General features: G+C 31.5%; 2 protein-coding genes across 2 annotated transcripts in view; one reads left to right on the top strand and one right to left on the bottom strand.

Moving 5' to 3' along the window:
- Nucleotides 1–20119, top strand: part of LOC126774222 (CYFIP-related Rac1 interactor A) — a 27274-nt gene extending 7155 nt beyond the window's left edge. The window contains exons 2-4 of the mRNA XM_050495643.1: nt 9765–9896; nt 13462–13739; nt 16572–20119. Of these exons, the coding sequence (XP_050351600.1) occupies nt 9765–9896; nt 13462–13739; nt 16572–16836 (675 nt within the window). The 3' untranslated portion in view covers nt 16837–20119. The remainder of the gene's footprint in view (nt 1–9764; nt 9897–13461; nt 13740–16571) is intronic.
- Nucleotides 20113–22077, bottom strand: LOC126774263 (nuclear envelope phosphatase-regulatory subunit 1 homolog). The gene is made up of 4 exons (XM_050495699.1): nt 21910–22077; nt 21539–21610; nt 21211–21345; nt 20113–20314 (listed from the first exon to the last, which is right to left on the bottom strand). The coding sequence occupies exons 1-4, from the start codon at nt 21935–21937 to the stop codon at nt 20169–20171; spliced, it is 381 nt and encodes a 126-aa protein (XP_050351656.1). The 5' UTR covers nt 21938–22077; the 3' UTR covers nt 20113–20168.

Here is a 22077-nt window from a genome sequence, read left to right as displayed (position 1 = left end):
GTGTCGAATAATTAAGATTTATTTATTAATCTTCATCGTATTCATTTTTAAATATATATAACAAATAATGTGAAAACAATACACAGAAATACTAGAATATACAGAAGAAGTATTTGTTATTAAACTGCATACTGACTGCGTCGGTACTCGAGTGAATCTAACCACGTCACAACAATGGGTATCAAATTGAAACCCGCTTCCATTATGAAGCGACCTTTCAAAGCTTTCATATGCAACTCGCAATGCAACTTGGGACGACACATTTTCACTAAATGATATTTAGGTCAACGATTTTAATTCTTGTATTTACTTAACGCAACCGGTGATGAAAAGTTTTTATAATAAAGACTGCTCCGGTCTTATAACGTTGCGAATTCCTGGGTTCAAATTCCGGGTCGGGCCAGTAAAAATTTTCTGTCGAGCAGCCCGAAGTTGGTATTGCTTACACTCCAGTACCTCGGAAAGCACGTAGGCTATTGTTCCTCTCCAATGACTGTCGTTGCCGAAATCGGTCAGGAGGTCGATATCACGATAAGAATAAAAATATCAACGGATAAAGTAAAAAATATGCGTATTTACTATCGCAAATCATATTTCAACCTTAACATTTATATTTTTTTTTTGTTTTATACGACAGAAAACATTTCATATATACTATATTTGTACACATAATTTTTCACATACTTTCTTACATAATATGTTGTAAATATGCAGCTCTGTTTAAAGAGCTTTTTCTTTTTAATTTAAAACGAAAAACGTGGTTGTTTAATAATATTTTTAAATTGTATCATAAACATATGTGTCATAATGAGTATTAGATGTATTAGTAGAAATGTTTGTTCGGCAACTTTTTGACAGATTAAAAATGTTTTCTCGTAGCGTTTTAGTGATGTTCCCGTCAATCGATCGTGAAAATACGTTTGAAATTAATTAGTCGTCAATTTTATGTCTTGAATTTTTTTATTTATTTATTTATTATTTATTATTAATATAATTACAAAATCCACAATGCAATTGAACTGAAAGTACAAAGTACAAAAAGTAATACTCTTTTAAAATTATATTTAAAAGAAAATAATGACGAATTTATTAAATTTACTATTGGTACATCTACCTCTTAACTATACCATATAATCTTGCTCCCAATAAATGGTAGTATACCACCGGACTAGCTGATAAAAAGCATATTAGTACAAAAAGATATTTCTTAGCTCGCTGGATCGTGAGGTGGAACCAAGTTAATGGTGCATGCGGTACGTTGCACTCAGTATACTTTCCGTCCGTCGATAATTGCATTCTGTTGCAAACTTCACACTTAAATTAAGTGGTAACCTAGCGACATTTAATATGTTTATTTAATAAATGAATTGTCATTTTATATGCTTAATGTAAGCTTTATTGAGGTTAATATTTTTAAGGACAAAATTGACACTAATTAGAAAGTATTTTTAATATAAAACTTATGTTAGATATATGTAAATAAACATTTATGTTATGTTTACGTCGTACATTACTTATAATTGTCGCGACGAATATTAACTTTGTACGTACTTGATTAAAACAGCTTTCTAAGTTAACATCTTACAACTAAATTATAGCACAAATCTTGCAATTGAACGACAAACGGTGTTAATTAAATAAACGACGCGCCACACGTAGTTCAAAAGCTGACCTGGCCAATTTAAATGGTATTTATTTTATACTTCGTTCTTTATTAGTATTGACTTCGTCTTTGCGTTAATTAACTCAAGTATAAATGATTTAAACAGTTTATTGTTCTTATTTGAATGAGATTCGAGTAAAATTTCGAGACGGGATGTTAATTGAAATTCTTTCCTTTGACGTTTGAATGAAATATTTCTGACGCATGTCATTTTATAATGGTTTGTAATTTCCTTATAAATGTTTACTGCTGAGTTAGGTATTTGCTTGAAAGGGGTGAATTGGTCGAGCAGCAAGTCCGACAAGTAATTACATACAAGTCACTCATCTATGTTAAAAATAATAATGATGATTTTTATGTAAAAATTCAAAGGATCTCATTAAAAACCTTTACTTGTCTGGTCGTGTCTCTCACGCCGCATGTTTTTACGCTCGTTACAAAAATAGGGTAATTTATTTAATTTAATTTGATACGTTTAAAAGAAAATAGTATTTATAATATTTGATTTTGAGATTTCGATCTTGGACTACTAACATATAGCTAAAAATAATAATAATACCGTATACAATTTGCTGTGCACTTAGATTATTACTATTCTGTATAATAAATACACCAGTAGAAGTAATACCCTTTATTATGTGTTAATTTTAATATCTTTAATATAATTACTTATGAGATATTTTAAATTTTACTATAACAAAATATCATATACTGTTAATTCGATGACAATCGTTCAGTTCTCCGTTTTTTATATATGCGCGGGAAAAACTTTTTTTTTTTTTTACGAAATAATACCAATGAAACGTCCTGAAACCGATTATATTTTTATTAAATCAAATACAATATAGAAATATGTAATTATTAAATATATTAAATGAAGTACATAAATAAGTATTTCTACCATGTAACACATTTCTTATTAGTATAGCACATATATAAAATTTTTTTTATAGTACAGTTGATGTATACATTATGCTAATGCAACAGTTAACTCGCAAGTATAACCAATCAAGCGCCTAATAAAATCAATGTGATACACCGTTTAAAAGTTATTCTTGCGACTAAGTATATTTAAATGCCTATGATATAATCATTAATTAGTAACGAGCTAATTAAAACTTACTTTATATAAAGGCATTGTTTTTGAGTATCACTTGAAAATATCTGTATTTTTTGGTGTGTTTTTAAATTTTTACAAGTAGGGGCTTGAGTTCGATTGAATGGTCAGTGATTATTTCTTCTATAGCTAAATAATCAAAACTTAGTATTGCTGGATGAGTAAGGGTGAGCGGGCTTGTGTTATTACAGATACAAGGGACATATATTAAATATCTATGTTGGCAACGGATTGACTGTTAACTGTTATTGATTATTACGATGATTATTGTGATTATTACGTCTTGCAGTGCGAGTGTCATCTCCAGATAAGACACGGAGATAATTATACTAACAAGACTTGAATATAATATAACTACACCTATAATCTCCTGTACCGTTTAACTGCCTGATGGCGTGTTGGCCCACACCACGCGTAGGGTAATTAATAAGATGGGCTGTCAAATTTGACAGATCTATCAGTCATCGTAACCTAAGCATGTCCTTACTGTAACGATCACGTGGCTCATTTTAAACATCCGCAATTCTATAACATATTAACCAGTCCGCCAAGCTATTTGCAATAAATAATCATAAGTTTACAAACCAAGTGCCAAGTATAATATGACCTGTTGTTTATTTAAATCTAATCTAAATCAAAATACACTTTGATTTAGATTGCAAGTAGACTTTATAAACACTTTTGAATCGCCATTTTACAGGATTATATTAAATGCAAAGCTAACACCGGTTCGGAATGTAGATTATACCGAGAAGAACCGGCAAGAAACTAAGTACTTAGTTACTCTAGACCAATATACAAGGTGACGGTATTTCTCATAACTATTTTACTCACACCATTCCCGCCAATAGTGGTTCGTTCGTCGCTAAATAAAATTTTTGCTATCTCTTTCTAATCCATGGGATTCAAAAGGATAGCAATGATTTTGTGTTAGTAGGTACTTTCGAATTAGCTTGGTGTAAAATACTTTGTATAATAAAATTAGTACCATGGCCAATAATTTTAAAAAAAACTTTTAATTTTATATCAAGTAACAAAGTTTCAGTAAGTAAGTTTATAAATGTGTCATTTATAACAAAGTGTAACTATGTCTCCTAATCGAACATTTTATTCCACGAACAACTTATAAATTTATCCCAGCTTTATTTCGTTGAACACGTGTTCGCCTCGCCTTGGTACCATTTACGGCACATTACGTCATCCGAAACGAATCCCACTTTATCCTTTACTTTGTTTAGGGCTATGAGACCAATAAAAAACCTATTCCAACATTATGATTCCCACAAGACAGATATTACCGTAATACATGATGCATTTGCGTCACAAATTCGACAAACAAACGATGATATTTAATTATCAACCATACAACAATTTTATTCTTTTAAAACATTCGGCCATTGAAATGTATGTATTACGAAATTAGAATATTGTAAAAACATACGTTGTCGGTTAAAAATCGCCTTTATATGCGTCACGGAATGGCGAAATCTCTCTAATTTGCAAGCCCTGATGACATCGGGATCTCGGTTCGAATACAACTACAGACACGTGAGTCACCTCTGTGTGTGAATCACCAACTTTATATAAAGCATACAATCGCTGAGGCTACTATTGTATGCGTAAATAATATCGCCAACTTCAGGTAAACATACGTCGGCTTAATTACTTTAATAATATATTGCCACTTCACTTGGTATCATAATTACATACATATAAAGTTTACATATAAAACGAAATATTTTCTGTTTCACTTTCATATACTTGGTCATGATTTTTTCTTTTTGTATGTTCTACTAGCTGTTACCCGTCCCTTTCGCTATATACGTATACATTTACATATGTAATACTATTTCTTTAGGTATATAAACGGTATATGTTCTGATCCACGATATAATAAACTTCTATATGAAATATATTTTCATTAATATCTCGTTTATCGGGCTTTGTTCTCAAATTCGATTGTAATAACAACTATTCTAACAAGCTTTCGCAATTATAATAAAGGTATAAGATTCTTCTCATATAAGAAGTAAAAAAAAAAACCTTTCTTTAAGGTCAGTAAACTATTTCAATTAACTTAATCAACAAACAAAATATAATATCGTATTATTAAAATAATTTTCAACGACAAAGCGTGCCTTCTGATCCTGATGTCTAGTTAATATATTCTTTTGTTTTACCCTCCCAGTGTTTATAATGCGGCACGTCTCGCGCAGACGAAAAATTTAATATTTTTAATTAAGCTATCATAATCCCAGTAAGTACGAAAAACGCGGTATATTTATCGTTAGACGATTTGTATCCGGTCTAATGTAAAATATATTAAGAAAATAAGTTATTTTTAAATTAATAAACTTAATAATTATTATAAAATTTGTAAATCTACACACAGTACCTTAATATTTTATATGCTGAAATGTCAACGAGTATCATTGATATAAATAAATATTATTTCAGTGTAGGAATTAAAAACAAGATTGCGTAGATTCTGTAAAAATCGACACAAACATACAGTACAAACGAGAACTTGAAGTCGGTTATGACGAACATTGGTATTATAGACATTTTTTATCAACACTGACTTTAACTTTTTTTAAATTTTCATTATAAGCTCACTCCGACTAGATATAGATACGTCTAATAACTACTTTATATATGTAAAACCTATATTTACACATACACTTTTTAAATTAAAAAAAATGCCATTTTCGTATACCAACCCAAATCTTCAGGAACATATGTATTAAAGTAATTAATTTACTAGTCAATTTTACAACGAATATCGACGTTTTTAATGCGTGCATCCTATAATTGTATATATAATAAATGCAATCCGATCAGGATCCGGAAGAGAGTTAATAGGAATAATTGCTTATCCGCGTCCCCGTTGCAATTGCAACCTAATCGACTAAACAACGACTACTTCCTGTGCAGAGGTTATGCAAACGAATCTGATTCCACAAACGTTTTACATTCAGGGGACTAACGCTATTAAACCATTAAGCATTACACCAATAACGAATGAATCTTATGAAAATCGTTAAACATTTTTACGTTTGCCAGATTAAAAAACAAATATTTAGGCAATATCATTTTTTAAACAATACTTAATAAAGATAAGCTTATGCTTATGCAATGCCTCGTTAAATGTTTCCAGACTTTATTTTAATAAAAAAACATTAATAAACAAATATGATTTGAAAAACAATTATAAAGATAAATGTGTAATTTTTCAGTACATAAATGTAATACGATTTTCGTAACAATTTCACTTTTGCATTTATAATATTAGTTAGTATTAACAATATTTTTTAAATTGAGGTTATAATACTTTGCTTTGAGTTTATTGTAAAAACATGACCCAATAATGAAAATATATTCAGCTGACAGCGAATTGGCAGTGGACCAAAAGTGGACCGAATCTTTTAGCGCCCAAGTTGTTTAAACCTACTTCGCTTCCGGCTTCCGGTGTTTTTGTGCGAATTGGACACGTAGCAGCGCACAATGGAATCGACGTAAACCTAATTTACAACAATAGCAAACTACAAAAATATAATTCCAATCAATGAAACGAATCCTTGTAAAACTTTATAATACTATATCGTATATAATTCAAAAAATAATCTCAATCAAATGGGTATCTATTCAATCAAAATTTTTATCCTGGCGTAATTTTTTTTTTTTCTCGAAGCGATACTTATTTAAGACGCGTATGTTTATGAACGACATAAAACAGACATTATAATGTTACACCACACTGTAAAACCAGATATACAAGCGTCCGTAACCGCAAACCTTGTAAATTTTTTAAAGCATATTGATCGATTTTGTCGTCGATATGCTTGCATCGCGACGATCGCGTAAAATTAAAACAAATTTGTTCTTTACATTTTAATTCTTTTTACTTGTAATTTTTACACGCAATATAAAATTAATATTTGCTCTATTTCGTCTTAACTTATTTTTGATTTTCCTGAAATATCGAAAATTGTAATGTGTACTTAATTATTTGTACATTTCCATATATATCTATATATATATATATTGCATACTTAGTAACAATGTTTTTATTTTATTTGGTTTCCAATAAAGTATTTTATTATTATTATATATACATAACAGGAAAGTCACTGACATAATTCGTTTATAACATTATGTATATAATGTATACAAGGTTGAATATAAATTTAAATAATATTTATGGATAAAGGCACATAATTAAATTGTATTTTTATTTACAAGGATTTTCATATATCGCCTTTGACTTACAAAAAAAAAACTTGTCTATGGTTTGAAATAAAATGAAAGGAAAATGTTTATTATGCAAAATAATGGTTCAACCAATAACATCTTAACATTTTAATTTACACACCGTTTCCGTTCGTCGGTTCATTCAACCGGCACCAGAAATTACCGAACGAACTCACGTCACATTACAATGGTACGTACCTAGTTTATTGCCACAGTACTTCGGTCCTCGAACAATATGTCATTTAGCAAACCCGTCTCAAATACGAACTCAGCTCGTACAGAAACTTCGCTAAGCCTGGATTAACTCTAATCCACGTACGTCTGGGTGCAGTTTTAGATTTTATAAGTTGAACATCATCTTACTTATAATAAAAAATAATCTTGCAATTTTAACTACCGTAACAGCCTGTGAATGTCCCACTGCTGGGCTAAAGGCCTCCTCTCCTCTTTTTGAGGAGAAGGTTTGGAGCTTATTCCACCACGCTGCTCCAATGCGGGTTGGTGGAATACACATGTGGCAGAATTTCAGTGAAATTAGACACATGCAGGTTTCCTCACGATGTTTTCCTTCACCGTAAAGCACGAGATGAATTATAATCACAAATTAAGCACATGAAAATTCAGTGGTGCTTGCCCGGGTTTGAACCCACGATCATCGGTTAAGATTCGCGCGTTCTTACCACTGGGCCATCTCGGCTCAATTTTAACTAGCAAAGTCTTAATTAGTTTTTATAATCTATATAATCTTACATATCTGGAGAAGTAACGATATGATATATATGGTCTTGCCGGTTCTTTTACACAAATTAGGGATTCGGAACTGATGGTAGCTTTATGCTTTGTAAAATAACAATATAAAGAGTCCGCTTAAATATTTTTTATTTTTATTTTAAATAAAATTATCAATATTTTGTACCTGTTCTACTTAACCTGGTTTTCATTTGTTTAATTTAATATTAAATTTGAATCGGGAATATTTTAATTATATTGTATATAAATTATAGAACTATTTTCATATTGACGAAATTGTATATCATTTATATATCTGATTTTTCTTTAAAATATCTCGATATTAGGCGAGTCATAACCGAAATAGCCCAGTGGGAAAAACGCGTGAATCTTAACCGAAGATCGCGGGTTGAATCACACAATTTGTATTAACTAGCAATGGAGCTCCGTGCTAGAGTAAGCTCCAAACCTTCTCAAGTGAGCATGCATTTGCAGCCGTGGGATATCACTCTCGTCATTATAAGTAAATTTTTAATAAAATAAGTTTTAACGCAGCTAGATGGTTTTTCCAGCTGACCGAACGTCGTCCATGAATAATAAATTTCCTTCGTGTCTGAGCGGAGCATGTCACGTTACTATCGTCTAACGGCAACAGTTTTGATTATCCTTGAAACATTGACATACGTTATATGTTAGCGTTATAGTTAGCGTGGGCTTAGTGCTAAACTTCTCCTCAAAGGCAGATGACACCTTAGCTTACTTAACTTTATAGGACTTTAATTATTATTATATAAATACTTTTGACCAACTCAAATAAATCACAAATCTTTATACTACCTAGTACTTACAAAACATAATACAAAAATTGAGAGAAAAAATGTTTGTCCTTGAAATCTTTGCAGACTACGAAAATATTTAGTTCTTTTAGATTAAACTTTCCACTTGATGGTTCCTAATATTGACGGCCTTGTTAAACGTTGATTTCACTCTTTCTGACCTTATTGATTTCACAATCGAAAGAAGCAGCAGTATTTAACTAATCTTAACAAAGTTGGTGTTTAAAAAGAGATTGAGAGTATTTTTTGTCTTTATAGTATTGATAAATGATATACCAATTTCAGATTGAGTTCTTTTAGACTATTTTTTTCATTTTAATGTAATAGTGATACAAATGATATAATGATAATATAAAATCGAATTAAAATTAAAAAAGTAATATATAATTGTCATATGTGTAAATATATTGAATCATTTATTTATTATTAGATATACAGAAAATTTGGATTTTTGTAACAAAATCCCCCACGCACTAATGTTATTGTAATTTAATATTAAACTTGATATTTATTTACGTATCCTCTTATCAAAATCCCACCGCCGCGTCTGCCTGTCTGTGTGAATGAGATAAACTCAAATACTTCTGAAAGGATTTTCATACAGTCTTCACCAAGGGACAGTGTGATTCATGAGTAAGGTTTTAGGTTTATAATAGTCAAGATTTTGTGTAAATTGGTTGAAATATGACGATGATTGTTCGAGATTACAGCTAAAAATTATGCTGACTTTGAGCCTTACTGGCGTGCGCAGCGTAATCCAATATATATATATTTTTATAGAATAGGAAGGCGGACGAGCATATGGGCCACCTGATGGTAAGTGGTCACCAAACGCCCTTAGACATTGGCATTGTAAGAAATGTCAACCATCGCTTATATAGCCAATGCGCCAGCAAAATTGGGAACTAAGATTTTATGTCCCTTGTGCCTGTAATTACACTGGCTCACTCACCCTTCAAACCGGAACACAACAATAACAAGTACTGCTGTTTTGCGGTAGAATATCTGATGAGTGGGTGGTACCTACCCAGACGAGCTTGCACAAAGCTCTACCAACAGTAAATTACATATAACATAAAATATTTTTTAAATAATTAACATCATTTTATAAATAAATATAATAATTCGTAATAAAGCAACGTCATGATGAGGCTGTTTCTTTTTTCAGGTTGTACCACGTCTCTTAGGTTCACTCGTGGGCGGATCGATGAGTCCCACGCAACACTTGGAACAACAACAAGCACTAGTGAAACAATTTGCAGAAATATTGGAATTCGTTCTGAAATTCGATGAACACAAAGTAAGTTATTTGAATGATGAAATTGTTTATAGAGTCTTAAATAAATAACCTTCAATTCAATGCTAACGAAATAATTGACCCGGTTCATCCAAGCCATAGGCTAATAAAGAATTTATAGAACAGAAAACAATATCTAGGCATAGATCTGAAGAGGCCCTGTTCTAGAAAAGTTAGTTTCTGACTGAAGTATTTAATCACATGAACTAGTAGCCCCATTTGAAAAATTATGTTCCCCTTCAGTAGAATGTTTATGTAATTGTTAATTAATCAAATTGTGAATCAATGTGTGCGTGGTTTTCGAACCGATGATTGATTCTTGACCCGTTGGGCTAATGTCGTACCCACTGCTAACACAAACTGTACGCTTAATTGGAAGGGTAAATAGGATTGGTAATACCAAAAAAAACGAGCAATGCTAATATTCTTTAAAAAAATCCTAATTAAGTCGACCATTTAAGGTGGTTGTGTAAGTGATTTTTATACAGACACGTCGCATAGTCCAACATTTAGGTCACTGCTGGTTTGAATATTAGCCACTCATAATTTCAATGTTTATAAGAGACAATTTTCATACACTTCACTGCTTTAAATATAGGTATATAAATAAACTAATCAATAAATTATTAATACTATGCGATAAACGTAACCTTTTATGGAAAGTGATTTCTAACAATTCAATGAATCACTAGATGGAATCTAAAGGCATTGCAATTTAGTCTCACATTTCAACAGACAATAGACTATTGGATGAAATCGATAACAGGTTCAAATCCTGCTTGAACTTTGTCGACCACACCCCGTCTGTCTAATTTCATAATGTTATACTTCAATTGTTTTTATATATATACCTCCAGTGAATTGAAACTTTGTATTGTAGGCATTATTAATTAGTTAATAACATAATTATATAATGGATATTTTATATTTCGATTATGTACGTTTGTAATGAACATAATTAGATTAGTTCTAAATGCGTTCTACTTTTGTATTCTTATTTATAAAAGCTAAGATAAAATTAAAAGATTTTATCAATTTGCGTAAAATCAATAAATAGTCACTTGCTACGATTATGTATACTTGTACGAGTATACATATAAACTAATATTTAAATTGTCTAAAAACATGCATTTATGTAAACACTGATTACATACATACATTTTTTTTTGTTGATAAAAATACATTGTATTTTAAAAAAAAACACATCACACATTGTAATCAAACTCTAAACAATTGTATGTCTTGTTGACTTTATAAATATATGTACATATACCCTATTAGTGGCAAAATTAAGTACCAAAGAGTTTACATTTATTTTCAATATATTATTCTTTAGCCATCAAAACCGTCTTAATACAATTATCGTATTGTTTCTACATTTATAATTACTCATAACCTGTAATCGTTCATGTCATTTAGTCATCCATCTAATTGCTTATGTTGTGAATTCCATACATTGTAATAGAAAACTAGCGACCTCGGCCTACTGAAGCTGGCTTTTCACGGTAGGATATAATATATTTATATCCCGGGATTTAAATTGATAGAATTAGTTCAATCCACGAAGATATGTTACACTATTACAGCTTACATTGCACACTTGCACTGGAGCGAGGTGGACGGGAAAATGGGTTATCTGATGGTAGATAGACACCACCGCCTATAGACATTTACGTTTTAAGAAATATTAACTATTCCTTACATGGTCAATGTGCCACCAATCTTGGGAGCTTATGTCCCTTGTGACGAGTAACACTGGCTCAGCTCTTCAAACTGGAACAAAACAATACTAAGTATCTGTTTGGTACTTTGCCAGACGGGTTTTACAAAGCCCTACCATCTTATATAAAGTGACATTAAACTATCAATATAGCGCCCCGTTATCTTTAATAGATATCCCTTTTCACTATCATATAATATACATATTATAAAATAATCCAATCTATAAGTATTTTTTTCGAACTGCCTCGTTGCGGTTTGATATCGCGCTCCTGGGTTCAGCGATATACCAATAAAAAATTTTTGGGTTTTTGTGTCGATAATTACTCAGTAGCAACCCAGTGTCTGGAAGTTGACAGTGTTTACACTACCGTGCCTCGGAAAGCACGTAAAGCCGTGGGGGTCTTTTGAAATCTTTCTGGTCGTTCCGACTCATCGGATTATTTATTAGAGTGATGGAATAGAGTGCAGCTGTACTTGCGTAAACGCTTGTCACCGTGGCCAAAGCTGGTCATTATCAAAAAATATTTTTATATTACGTACCCCACGTATTCGTCCGAGTCGCCCTTTGCACCAATTTGTCAACGACTGCGTGGGTATGTTAGACTGATCGTTTTACTGACCGTAAATATGTATCTCTTAGTTGTAAACACAGCTTGTGGGTTGTTATTTATATCTCTGCATATAATATATATTACAATCCTAAAGTGTAAAACTGGCTTCAGTCAGTTGGCTGGCTTGGATTGTTTATTTACATTAGTTAAGTAGGTAAGGAAATGTATTTGTATATAGTTTTAGTCGTATTTTTAAGCGATTTGAAAACAGATAAATCTATTATACTTCAAAAGCTAATTTATTAAGTATAATGTAATAAAGTAACAACCTGTATGTAAACAGTAACAGTAACAGAAACAGCATGTGAATGTTCTACTGTTGGGCTAAGGCTTCCTCTCCCTTTCGAGGAGAAGGTTTGGAGCTTATTCCACCACGCTGCTCCAATGCGGGTTGGTAGAATTCACATGTGGCATAATTTCAAACAAATTAGACACATGAAGGTTTCCTCACGATGTTTTCCTTCACCGTCAAGCACGAGATGAATTATAATCACAAATTAAGCACATGAATATTAAACGAACCGGAAGACGCAGCATGGGCAGGCCCCCTACAAGTTGGATCGACGACTTAGAACGAGTCGCGGGAAGCCGTTGGATGCGGGCAGCGCAAGATCGGCCAACGTGGAAATCCTTGGGGGAGGCCTTTGTCCAGCAGTGGACGTCTTTCGGCTGATATGATGATGATGATATTAAATGGTGCTTGCCCGGGTTTGAACCCACAATCGTCGGTTAAGATTCACGCGTTCTAACCACTAGGCCATATCGGCTTCCTCACGATTAAGTTTTCCTTCTTTATGTATACCATACCACTGCTCCAATGCAGGTTCACGGATAAGTATATGTGGCAGACACCCGACACAATATGCAGGTTTCCTCACGATCTTTCTTTCAATGCCGAGTCCCAGTTTTATAAATACATGTGGTTAACATGAAAAATCAATGATGTTTGCCCTTGTTTTGAATCCGCGATCTTCATTATGAATCGCTTTAATTAATATCACTATCTAAATATCATTTATACGGGTTCAAGCCTATGTTCACATTTACGATAACCAAAAAATAAAAGTAAATTACAAACAAATGAAATCGTAAAATATTAATTTCCAGCACATTCCTCCCTGTAATGGAGACGGTTGCTGGAGTAGGTACTTTTGAATTCAATTTTCTGTCGGACTTTTATTAAGCCTTATGCATTATACATCTAACAACCTGTCATAAAACCTCCCTTTGTACAGATGAAGACGCCAGCCATTCAGAACGACTTCAGCTATTACAGAAGAATCGTATCGCGCAGTGGTCTCATCAATGCAGAGTTACCGCCCGGGGAGGAGCCTCACATCGGAGCAGAAGTTGCGAATAGAATGTCCTTATTCTATGCTCAAGCAACGCCAATGCTCAAAGTGTTGTCAGAGGCAACGAGCCAATTCGTCAACGACAATCAACAAGACTTAGAAAATACAACAGAAACGCTCAGTACGATGGCCAAAGTGTGTTTAAGAATGTTGGAAAATCCGTAAGTATTTTATTTTGATAATATGATTATAAAATTATCATCATTGGATAAATTTCAACGTAACAAGAGTCATTCATTATATTAATACACGTGTACAGTAAGTACATATGTATTAAATTGTAAAATATTTTATTTATAACGGGGAACCGATTTGTTCGAAAAATATTAAATAAATAAAAAATAGGCTACGTACACATTATTTCATAACAAAAGAAATTTGCACAAGTGGTGGGCTTAACGCTACTGAATTCTCTACCTCCGACTCGAAACGCTAAAGTTTATTAGTAGCCAGTTTCTTTGAGCGATAGTGACCACTTACCTTCAGGTCGCCCATTTGAAAGTGCGCCCACCTATTATAAATCAAATTGAGTAGGTACTTTCCTACTAGCATAAAAAAATCATCCCACGAACATCCTACTACCTACTTCAATAATTCGTTAGATTTATCGACACTGTATAAAATCTAATAAAAAAATATTGACATCTAATAGTTACACGTTATAAATGCGCGTAAATATTTTCGTCATCATTGCAACAAGGGCGAATATATTATACAAGTCAATTATTCCTGGGGTCGTTCGACACATGATACCAGCGCACTCAACGAACGCTAATGAAATAATGATAAATCATATGTCACTCACATCGCACTTAATGTCTCCCCTTTCGATTTACGTCTATTTACTTCCTTATTACCGCTCTTATTTGTGACATCATAAATTTTATTATGTAAATAAGACACGCTCGATTCAATTGTTATAACTGGCCGTATAATAAGTATAAATTTGATTCCTTTTTCGAAATTAAACTAAACTTTATTACACAAATATTTAAAACATTTGACCTTCTTTAGTATTTTTTATATATCATAAATTGTTATCATTAAAAATAGAGCAATGAATATCTTTGTTTCGATATTCATATACATCAGTTGATGGTTTGCATATTACCCTATTTGTTATCCTATCACTACATATTATAAACAAATTCCCCCATCCGTATGTATGCTTGAACGCGATAAACTCAATAACTACCGAATGGATTTTCATACGGTTTTGACAAATGGAAGACTTGTTTATTATATATAAAGGTGATTGTTTAAGATGTTGGAAAAAATCATGACGACTGCAAGCTTTACTGGCTTACGCAGCCAATAGAGTTATATGTATTACGAAATAAACGTTTTAAGTGGATCTTTATTCTAACCGTGCCAAGCCGGGGTGGATTGTGTGAATGATAAGATTTGGTATCGGATGGCTTATTTGTTTATCGTAATTCGAATAACCGATCACAAGTTTTCGGACGTAACGAACTGGTCATCCTCTGACGTACGACCGCTATCCGCTTCCTTATCAAACGTATTCGGTTGATATACTACACATGCTAACCTCATCCGTGCAAATGTGCACGCAAATATAATATCTATTCACATACGATGTGGTTTAAAAACGCTTGCACGTTTTTATTCACTTAGCCCATTTAATGGTCACGACAGCCCAATATATCGACCGAGCCATTGAAAGTGACAATAGCTTCTTGTGCCTTGAATGATAAAAACATTGCCAGGATTTTAATAACCGATTGTTCACACAATATTCAGTTAAAAATAATTACTATTACACCGTGTTATCTATTTTTGGAAAATCTATAGGTTTTGTAAAAAAAATCATAGAACAAATATTGTTGTTTATGGTGTTAATAATATACTCCAATGAAGGTTATTAGTGTTTTATATATAACCTGTATGTAACACGAATCAAATTAATATATTATAAAATTTTAATTTTTTTTACGTAATGTAGTGTATAATAGAATATAAATAAATAATAAATTTCGTTTAATTCCAAAACTATAAATGTACCTACTCACTGCGAAAGATAATAAATTGAGCGTATGTACCTACTTTGAGTCACGTTGGTAGTTCAGTGTTGTTTTCCTGTATTAATACAAAAGGCATCGAATAGAATTATTTAGAGCATGTTGAGTAATATCATATTTAATACGTAGGTAATTAATTCGAGAACAAGAATTAAATAATGATCTATGTAAAACATTACAAATAATGAACAAAAAAACATATTTATTTTAAATATTCAAATGAATTTGTTGTCTTTACTTAGATATCCGTATCCGTAACAGCCTGTGAATGTCCCACTGCTGGGCTAAAGGCCTCCTCTCCTCTTTTTGAGGAGAAGGTTTGGAGCTTATTCCACCACGCTGCTCCAATGCGGGTTGGTAGAATTCACATGTGGCAGAATTTCAGTGAAATTAGACACATGCAGGTTTCCTCACGATGTTTTCCTTCACCGTAAAGCACGAGATGAATTATAATCACAAATTAAGCACATGAAAATTCAGTGGTGCTTGCCCGGGTTTGAACCCACGATCATCGGTTAAGGGATCATCACTTAATTAAATATATGTTTCTACGTACACGTTTGTGGCGTAAAGCCAAAACAGTAATTTAAAAAAAATCATAATATGCATAAAACGCGCTTCCCGCATACATCAAAGGTTTATCCATTTATTCCATGGACGGTCTCCAGCGACTCGAACGGGCATATGTTGTTTTATTGTGCCGTAAATCCCAATACATGTTTGTTGAATGTAACGCGGGAACCCGTAACTATTTATTTATTTGGAGCAGGTACGCAAGCTTCATTTAGAAATATTCTCGTTATTATATTTAGGCCGTAGGAAGTCGATGTTACCAGTATTCAGGTTGTTATAACAAATTCAACTAGAACACAAATATATGTAAAATAGGTTAATCATAAACATTGTTTTTTTTTAACTTGTTTCATTACTATGTGTATCGATGTGTGATTTCAGTAAACTGGTGGCCCAATTCAGCCGTGAGGAGACATCACTCTTGGTTCTCAGAGTCATGGTCGGTTTGATCATATTATACGATTGGGTGCATCCGTCCGGAGCCTTCTGCCGTTCCTCGTCCGTCGATGTGAAAGGTTGTGTGAAGTTCCTCCAACAGCAACCGCCGCCCAAAGCGGAACCTCTCCTGAACGCCCTCAGGTACACCACGAAGCATCTGAACAGTCAGTCTACGCCGAAGAACATACGGGCCCTTCTGGCTGCGTGAGGACACCACTCCAGCCTTGCATGTTGCTGTGGGGAATGATGTGACAATAAAAACGTGGGGATTTCTCGTCGGCATTTATTTTGCTCGTTCATTAACTGTTGGTTGTAGCGTGATCTCGAAGAAAATATAAAGTCAATCATACATTAGTTTTTGAGTAATAGAAAATCCACTTAATTGTTTTATAAACCTAATACCGTTTAAATCAATAACAAAACTGGCCAAATTTCATAAAAATTTCGCTCGGCTGAGCGTTTATTTAAAAAAAAATAAACTAAAATGTCTTAGGTATAAAAAATATTTTTCAAAGAATACATATCTATTAGGCATTTTAAAATTAGTTATTATAATTATCTCCTTTAGTGATGTTATATGAACACCTATTAAGGTACAACAATTGGTATATATATGTATAAAATTATATTTTATTAATATTAACCCCTTCCCTTGGCCTACCTTTGGTTTAGAATTTACAATCGTAGCTACGATAGACGTCATATATACGTGTAATGCTTGCAATTAAAAGAACCGTAAGTATTCAAAATATTATTATGGGTTCATCCGGTTTTACGTACGTTATTTATCGAGGGACGCTCGACATGTTTTGGGAATAAAACGGTTCCCATCGCGTAGTAGTCGAAATCATCTCGTGTATACAACGTTAGTGAAACCGGACTTAAATATTTTCAATTTTTTTTTATCCCCTTATTACCATTCGCCGAAACGAAATATTTCGATTAGTGATTGTCAAAGTTTGCTCACGGTACGATCATAGTTTTATAGCCATCGTAGTTGCTTTTGATATCTGACATTTTAGAAATTAGTACCTTGAAACATGTTCGAGTCGCAAATCGTAATTAGGCCATTATTAAGATTATTACTAAAATATTCACAAGTACTCACAAAACGCCTTGAAATTGGACCCTCATCGCGCCCAGACTTATCAGATCAAGCTACAACAAACTGTACTAGCATATAAGTAGTAGGTAGATATTAAATGTTGTAGTTAATGTAATGATTAATATCGTAAACCTATTAGAGATACTCTATGAATACTTTTTCTTGTCTATGATTTAACAAAATTTTTAAGCTCAAAACTATATCATAAAAAAAAAATCGGTAATGTACATAAATTACCACAGCACGGTAAATGTGTTTAACAATATAATTTGAACAGAAATATATAAGTAAGTATAGTGTCTCTATATTAATAATAGAAAGTGATGCAAAAATATATATAATGATAAATATATAGTGGTAAATAGACGCACTCTATTATATAAATCCTGTTAGGTAATGCTTAAAAAGCAAACTGCATAACATTATTTTTGAGAAATCTTTCCCTTACCCCACACATATGCAAGGTTAGTATATGTAGGTATATGTGTATGTGTGTCACAACACAAAACAGAATTTATAAAGTCACTCGTAAGTTAGTTTTATAAAACATTTGTAAGAAGCTATAGAGTTTGAAATAAACAAAGTATTACATTAATATAAAAATAAACTGCCTTGATATTAAGAAATCTTTACTAAACTAAATAGTGAAATGTTAGACATTTTCGATACATTTTTGTAAATCGGAACTAACCGTGACATTGATTTTTTGTCACAAAATCAAATCAAAGTATAAAATGATCCTTAACATCTCAGATATAATTCTAACAAGAAATATAATGTTAACACAAATCGCCACATAATGAAAGTCGTCTAGACTGCAAAAGACTGAATTTCTATACAGAGTCAAATACTCCACAAATACGGCTAATTCAAAATTGTATACAATGTATTGTATTAACAGTAATGCATGTTAGATATGAAGTAATTCGCACATTAGTCTTGTTCGGTTCAAGAAAAAATAACTAAAAAATAAATATCGCCTTTTAAGATATAATTTTAAGAATATTGTTAAGAAATGGATTTATGCATGTACCATGTACCACTGCCTTGATGTTATGTATCAAAGTAATTTTAAAACGAATTTTATATATGTTTTACTATTATCTATAAATTGGCATAAGAGGTAAAAATTAAGCATACCATTTTAAGAATAAAGAATTTTTTAATGAATCATATACAACCTATTATGATAAATTACGGTTTAAAAAAAAATCAAAATATTGTCTATGAAAATAAAGACACTACTCACACTCAAATATTCAATGACATTATTACTATTGTTTAGTATGTATTAAAGTTTTCTTTGCTCGAGTCTTCCACGCTAATCTATTCCTAATTTAAACTGCACAATTACATTAACAGAATATTTTTAACTATATAATACTATTCTAATTAGTTTTATTTAAAAAAATGTAGGTAAAAGCTTTAATGCACCGTTACTAGCAACTTACATAATATGTTGACTTTGAAAAATTTATTGCATTTTTTTAGTCTCTTAATAATTTTCAACTTTGTAATTTAGCATGCATATAAAAAGTAGCATAGATGACATTAAGTATTAAATATCCTTAAATTAGAAAAGATATATATTACTTGCACACTTAGCACAATATTGTTACTTATATATTATAGATAGAATTGTTGAGATATCTTTGTGGTTCGTTATTTAATGTTGTAATCAAGTACCTACACCTTGTCTGCTTTCGCATTTATAAGGAATTGATTTGAAACCATTTGCAAATATTAAACCACAGCCTACATTTATATTAAATATTTTCCATTTTTTATCTGTATTTACAATTTTGTTCGAATTACTAATGTTAGCATAGATTAGATGTGTAAAAAAATGGGCCGAAAATGTTGGTTTTCGAAATTAGCACAATAAGTTTAAGCAAAAATATAGATTAAATATAATGAGTTGATGTATCCCAAGGCTATTTATAAATCTAAAGAAAGAGTTCCTCTCATCTATAAAAATATATCTGTTTTGCATTTAACTTATATTTCACTATTTTCAAAGTTTCTATTTATGTGTCTAAAGAGTAATATGATAAAAAATATCTACTTATTAATTATTGTGTAATAACAACTTAAATTTGTGTGATTATAAATTTTATATGCTTACAATTTAATAGTTATTTCAAAAATATTTGCTAGATATGTGATCTGTTAATATTTGAATTCATTTATTGAACTCTTAGCAGAATATATTTAGAAAATTATATTGCATTATGTAGTCTTACTGTTGTTCTTTATTAATAAATTAAGTCAATTGTTTTCAACTAATAATTGTTTAAGATGTGTATGATAAACCTATTTTCTTAGTTATCATTTATTTATTATATAAATACACCAAAGTTATAAATAATAAACAAATAGTCCCTTGTATTTTGTTTTATTTATAAATTAAACCATTAAATTGACACTATATAAAATTAATTATTAGCTGGCCTTGGTTTGAGGATAAGTTTTCCGGTTTCATCACATGACATGTTAAAGTCGTTCAGCACTGACCGTGTTCGTGCTGTGATTATACTAGGTGCTATTACTCTTCTGTGGACTCCCATCATGAACAATAATACTGAAATAAGAACAAGTATATATAGTAAGCATTCAATTCATATGCATTTAAAGCATGTTTTCCAAGAAGCAGCAAAAGGATTCACCATTGTTATACTAAATTTGTATCAATAGACAAGAAGTTGACTTCAATAATGCTTCAAATTATGAAATGAATGTATGTATATAAAAGCACAATTTCTCATATTTGACATTTTTTTTTATAGAATAGGAAGGCGGACGAGCATATGGGCCACCTGATGGTAAGTGGTCACCAAACGCCCTTAGACATTGGCATTGTAAGAAATGTCAACCATCGCTTATATAGCCAATGCGCCACCAACCTTGGGAACTAAGATTTTGTGTCCCTTGTGCCTGTAATTACACTGGCTCATATATGCTTAATGCAAATACTTTCTGTACACTTTGTATTCAAAATGATTATCTTTTTTAGTAAAATCTATTCCGTCATTGCTTACTACTTTATTCTTACCATCACAAGCTTTTTGCTCTAAAGACATTTTTTGGGGATCGAAAATGCAGTTAACTGCAGAATAGGGAATCCTAAAAATATGAGATATATTTTTCTTTAAAAAAATTATACCAATATTTCAGAATATTCTTAGGTATTTTTTTTAAATAAATTTACTAATATTAACTCTCCAGCTTATCGTTAATGATAGTATTATTTATTTGTAAAAATATTGGTAAAAGGTACATGTAGTAACAAAGAAACAAAGTTCATCTACTTGTAACTTCATTCAAGTATTTTATATACAAAAGTGATCTTATTTCATTTATCACTTATTCTATTAAGCACATTTTTTTCTTTACAACATATATTTATCAATAGTAAATATTTTTAGGTTGTTACTTCAAAAAAGAAGTTTATAAGGTAAAATAATTCTTAAAGCTTACCTAAAAATGTAGAAGTTAAAGCAAAGAATGGATGATTCCAAAGTGATTGTGTCAAGGACACTACTGGTGTGAGTGGGTCAGTCAGCCAGTGCCATGCAGCTATAGCTGTGCACACAGACACCACTGCTAGGAGAACTAAAAAGAGAAAAATTATTAACTATCCTTTATTTTGTATGTTACATGATCATTATATTTAATTCTTTTTTTGTAATGTGTTGTATTGGAAACTTTCAAAACCAAAGTACAGAGTATTATTTAAAAGCTATAGAATGTAGTAGTAATAAATAAAATTGCCTTTGGTTATTATTTATGAAGAAATGTAACTTACTTCTCCATCTCATAGTAGCTGGTTGAAGACATGCTATGACTTCAGTCAAGCGGCGTTCAAAAGCTTTCAGGTCTGTAAAATTGGCGTGTAACATTAGAAAAAAGCAACATTAGTATACAGTATTCAAAAATATCAGCATTTAAATACTATGAAATAAATGTAGGTTGTTATTTTAAAAAGATCAACCATGTATTGACAGAACAATTTCAGTATCAGTATAAATTATAATATTAAGACAATATCTTTGTTAATAACGACTACATTTGTCTAAATAACTTGGCAATGCAAATACTTTTTGTACACTTCGTATTTAAAACGAGTATCTTTTTTAGTAAAATCTATTCCGTCATTACTGACTACTTCATTCTTACCATCACAAGCTGTTTGCTCTAAGGACATTTTACATTATTATATAAGAATTCCCTACGTAGTAATATGTAATTTATTTAATTCACTACTTTGATTTTATTTAAATATTATATTCTTAATTCTATGTTGACTTTAATATAATGATTTGACAGTTGACTTTCATCTTTACT

This window comes from Nymphalis io, chromosome 16, assembly GCF_905147045.1.
Source record: "Nymphalis io chromosome 16, ilAglIoxx1.1, whole genome shotgun sequence".
Classification (NCBI taxonomy): Eukaryota; Metazoa; Arthropoda; class Insecta; order Lepidoptera; family Nymphalidae; genus Nymphalis; species Nymphalis io.
The sequence above is the reverse complement of the archived record's forward strand: the minus strand, read 5'-3'. Positions and strand labels throughout refer to the sequence as shown.

Bases quoted from the DNA above. Each gene is read 5' to 3' on its own strand.
- LOC126774263 (XM_050495699.1), bottom strand. From the start codon at position 21,937: ATGTCCTTAGAGCAAACAGCTTGTGATG. The intron at 21,346-21,538 runs GTAAGTTACATT...TTCTCTTTTTAG, and splicing joins AGCTACTATGAGATGGAGAA to TTCTCCTAGCAGTGGTGTCT. The intron at 20,315-21,210 runs GTAAGCTTTAAG...TTCTTATTTCAG, and splicing joins TTTAACTTCTACATTTTTAG to TATTATTGTTCATGATGGGA.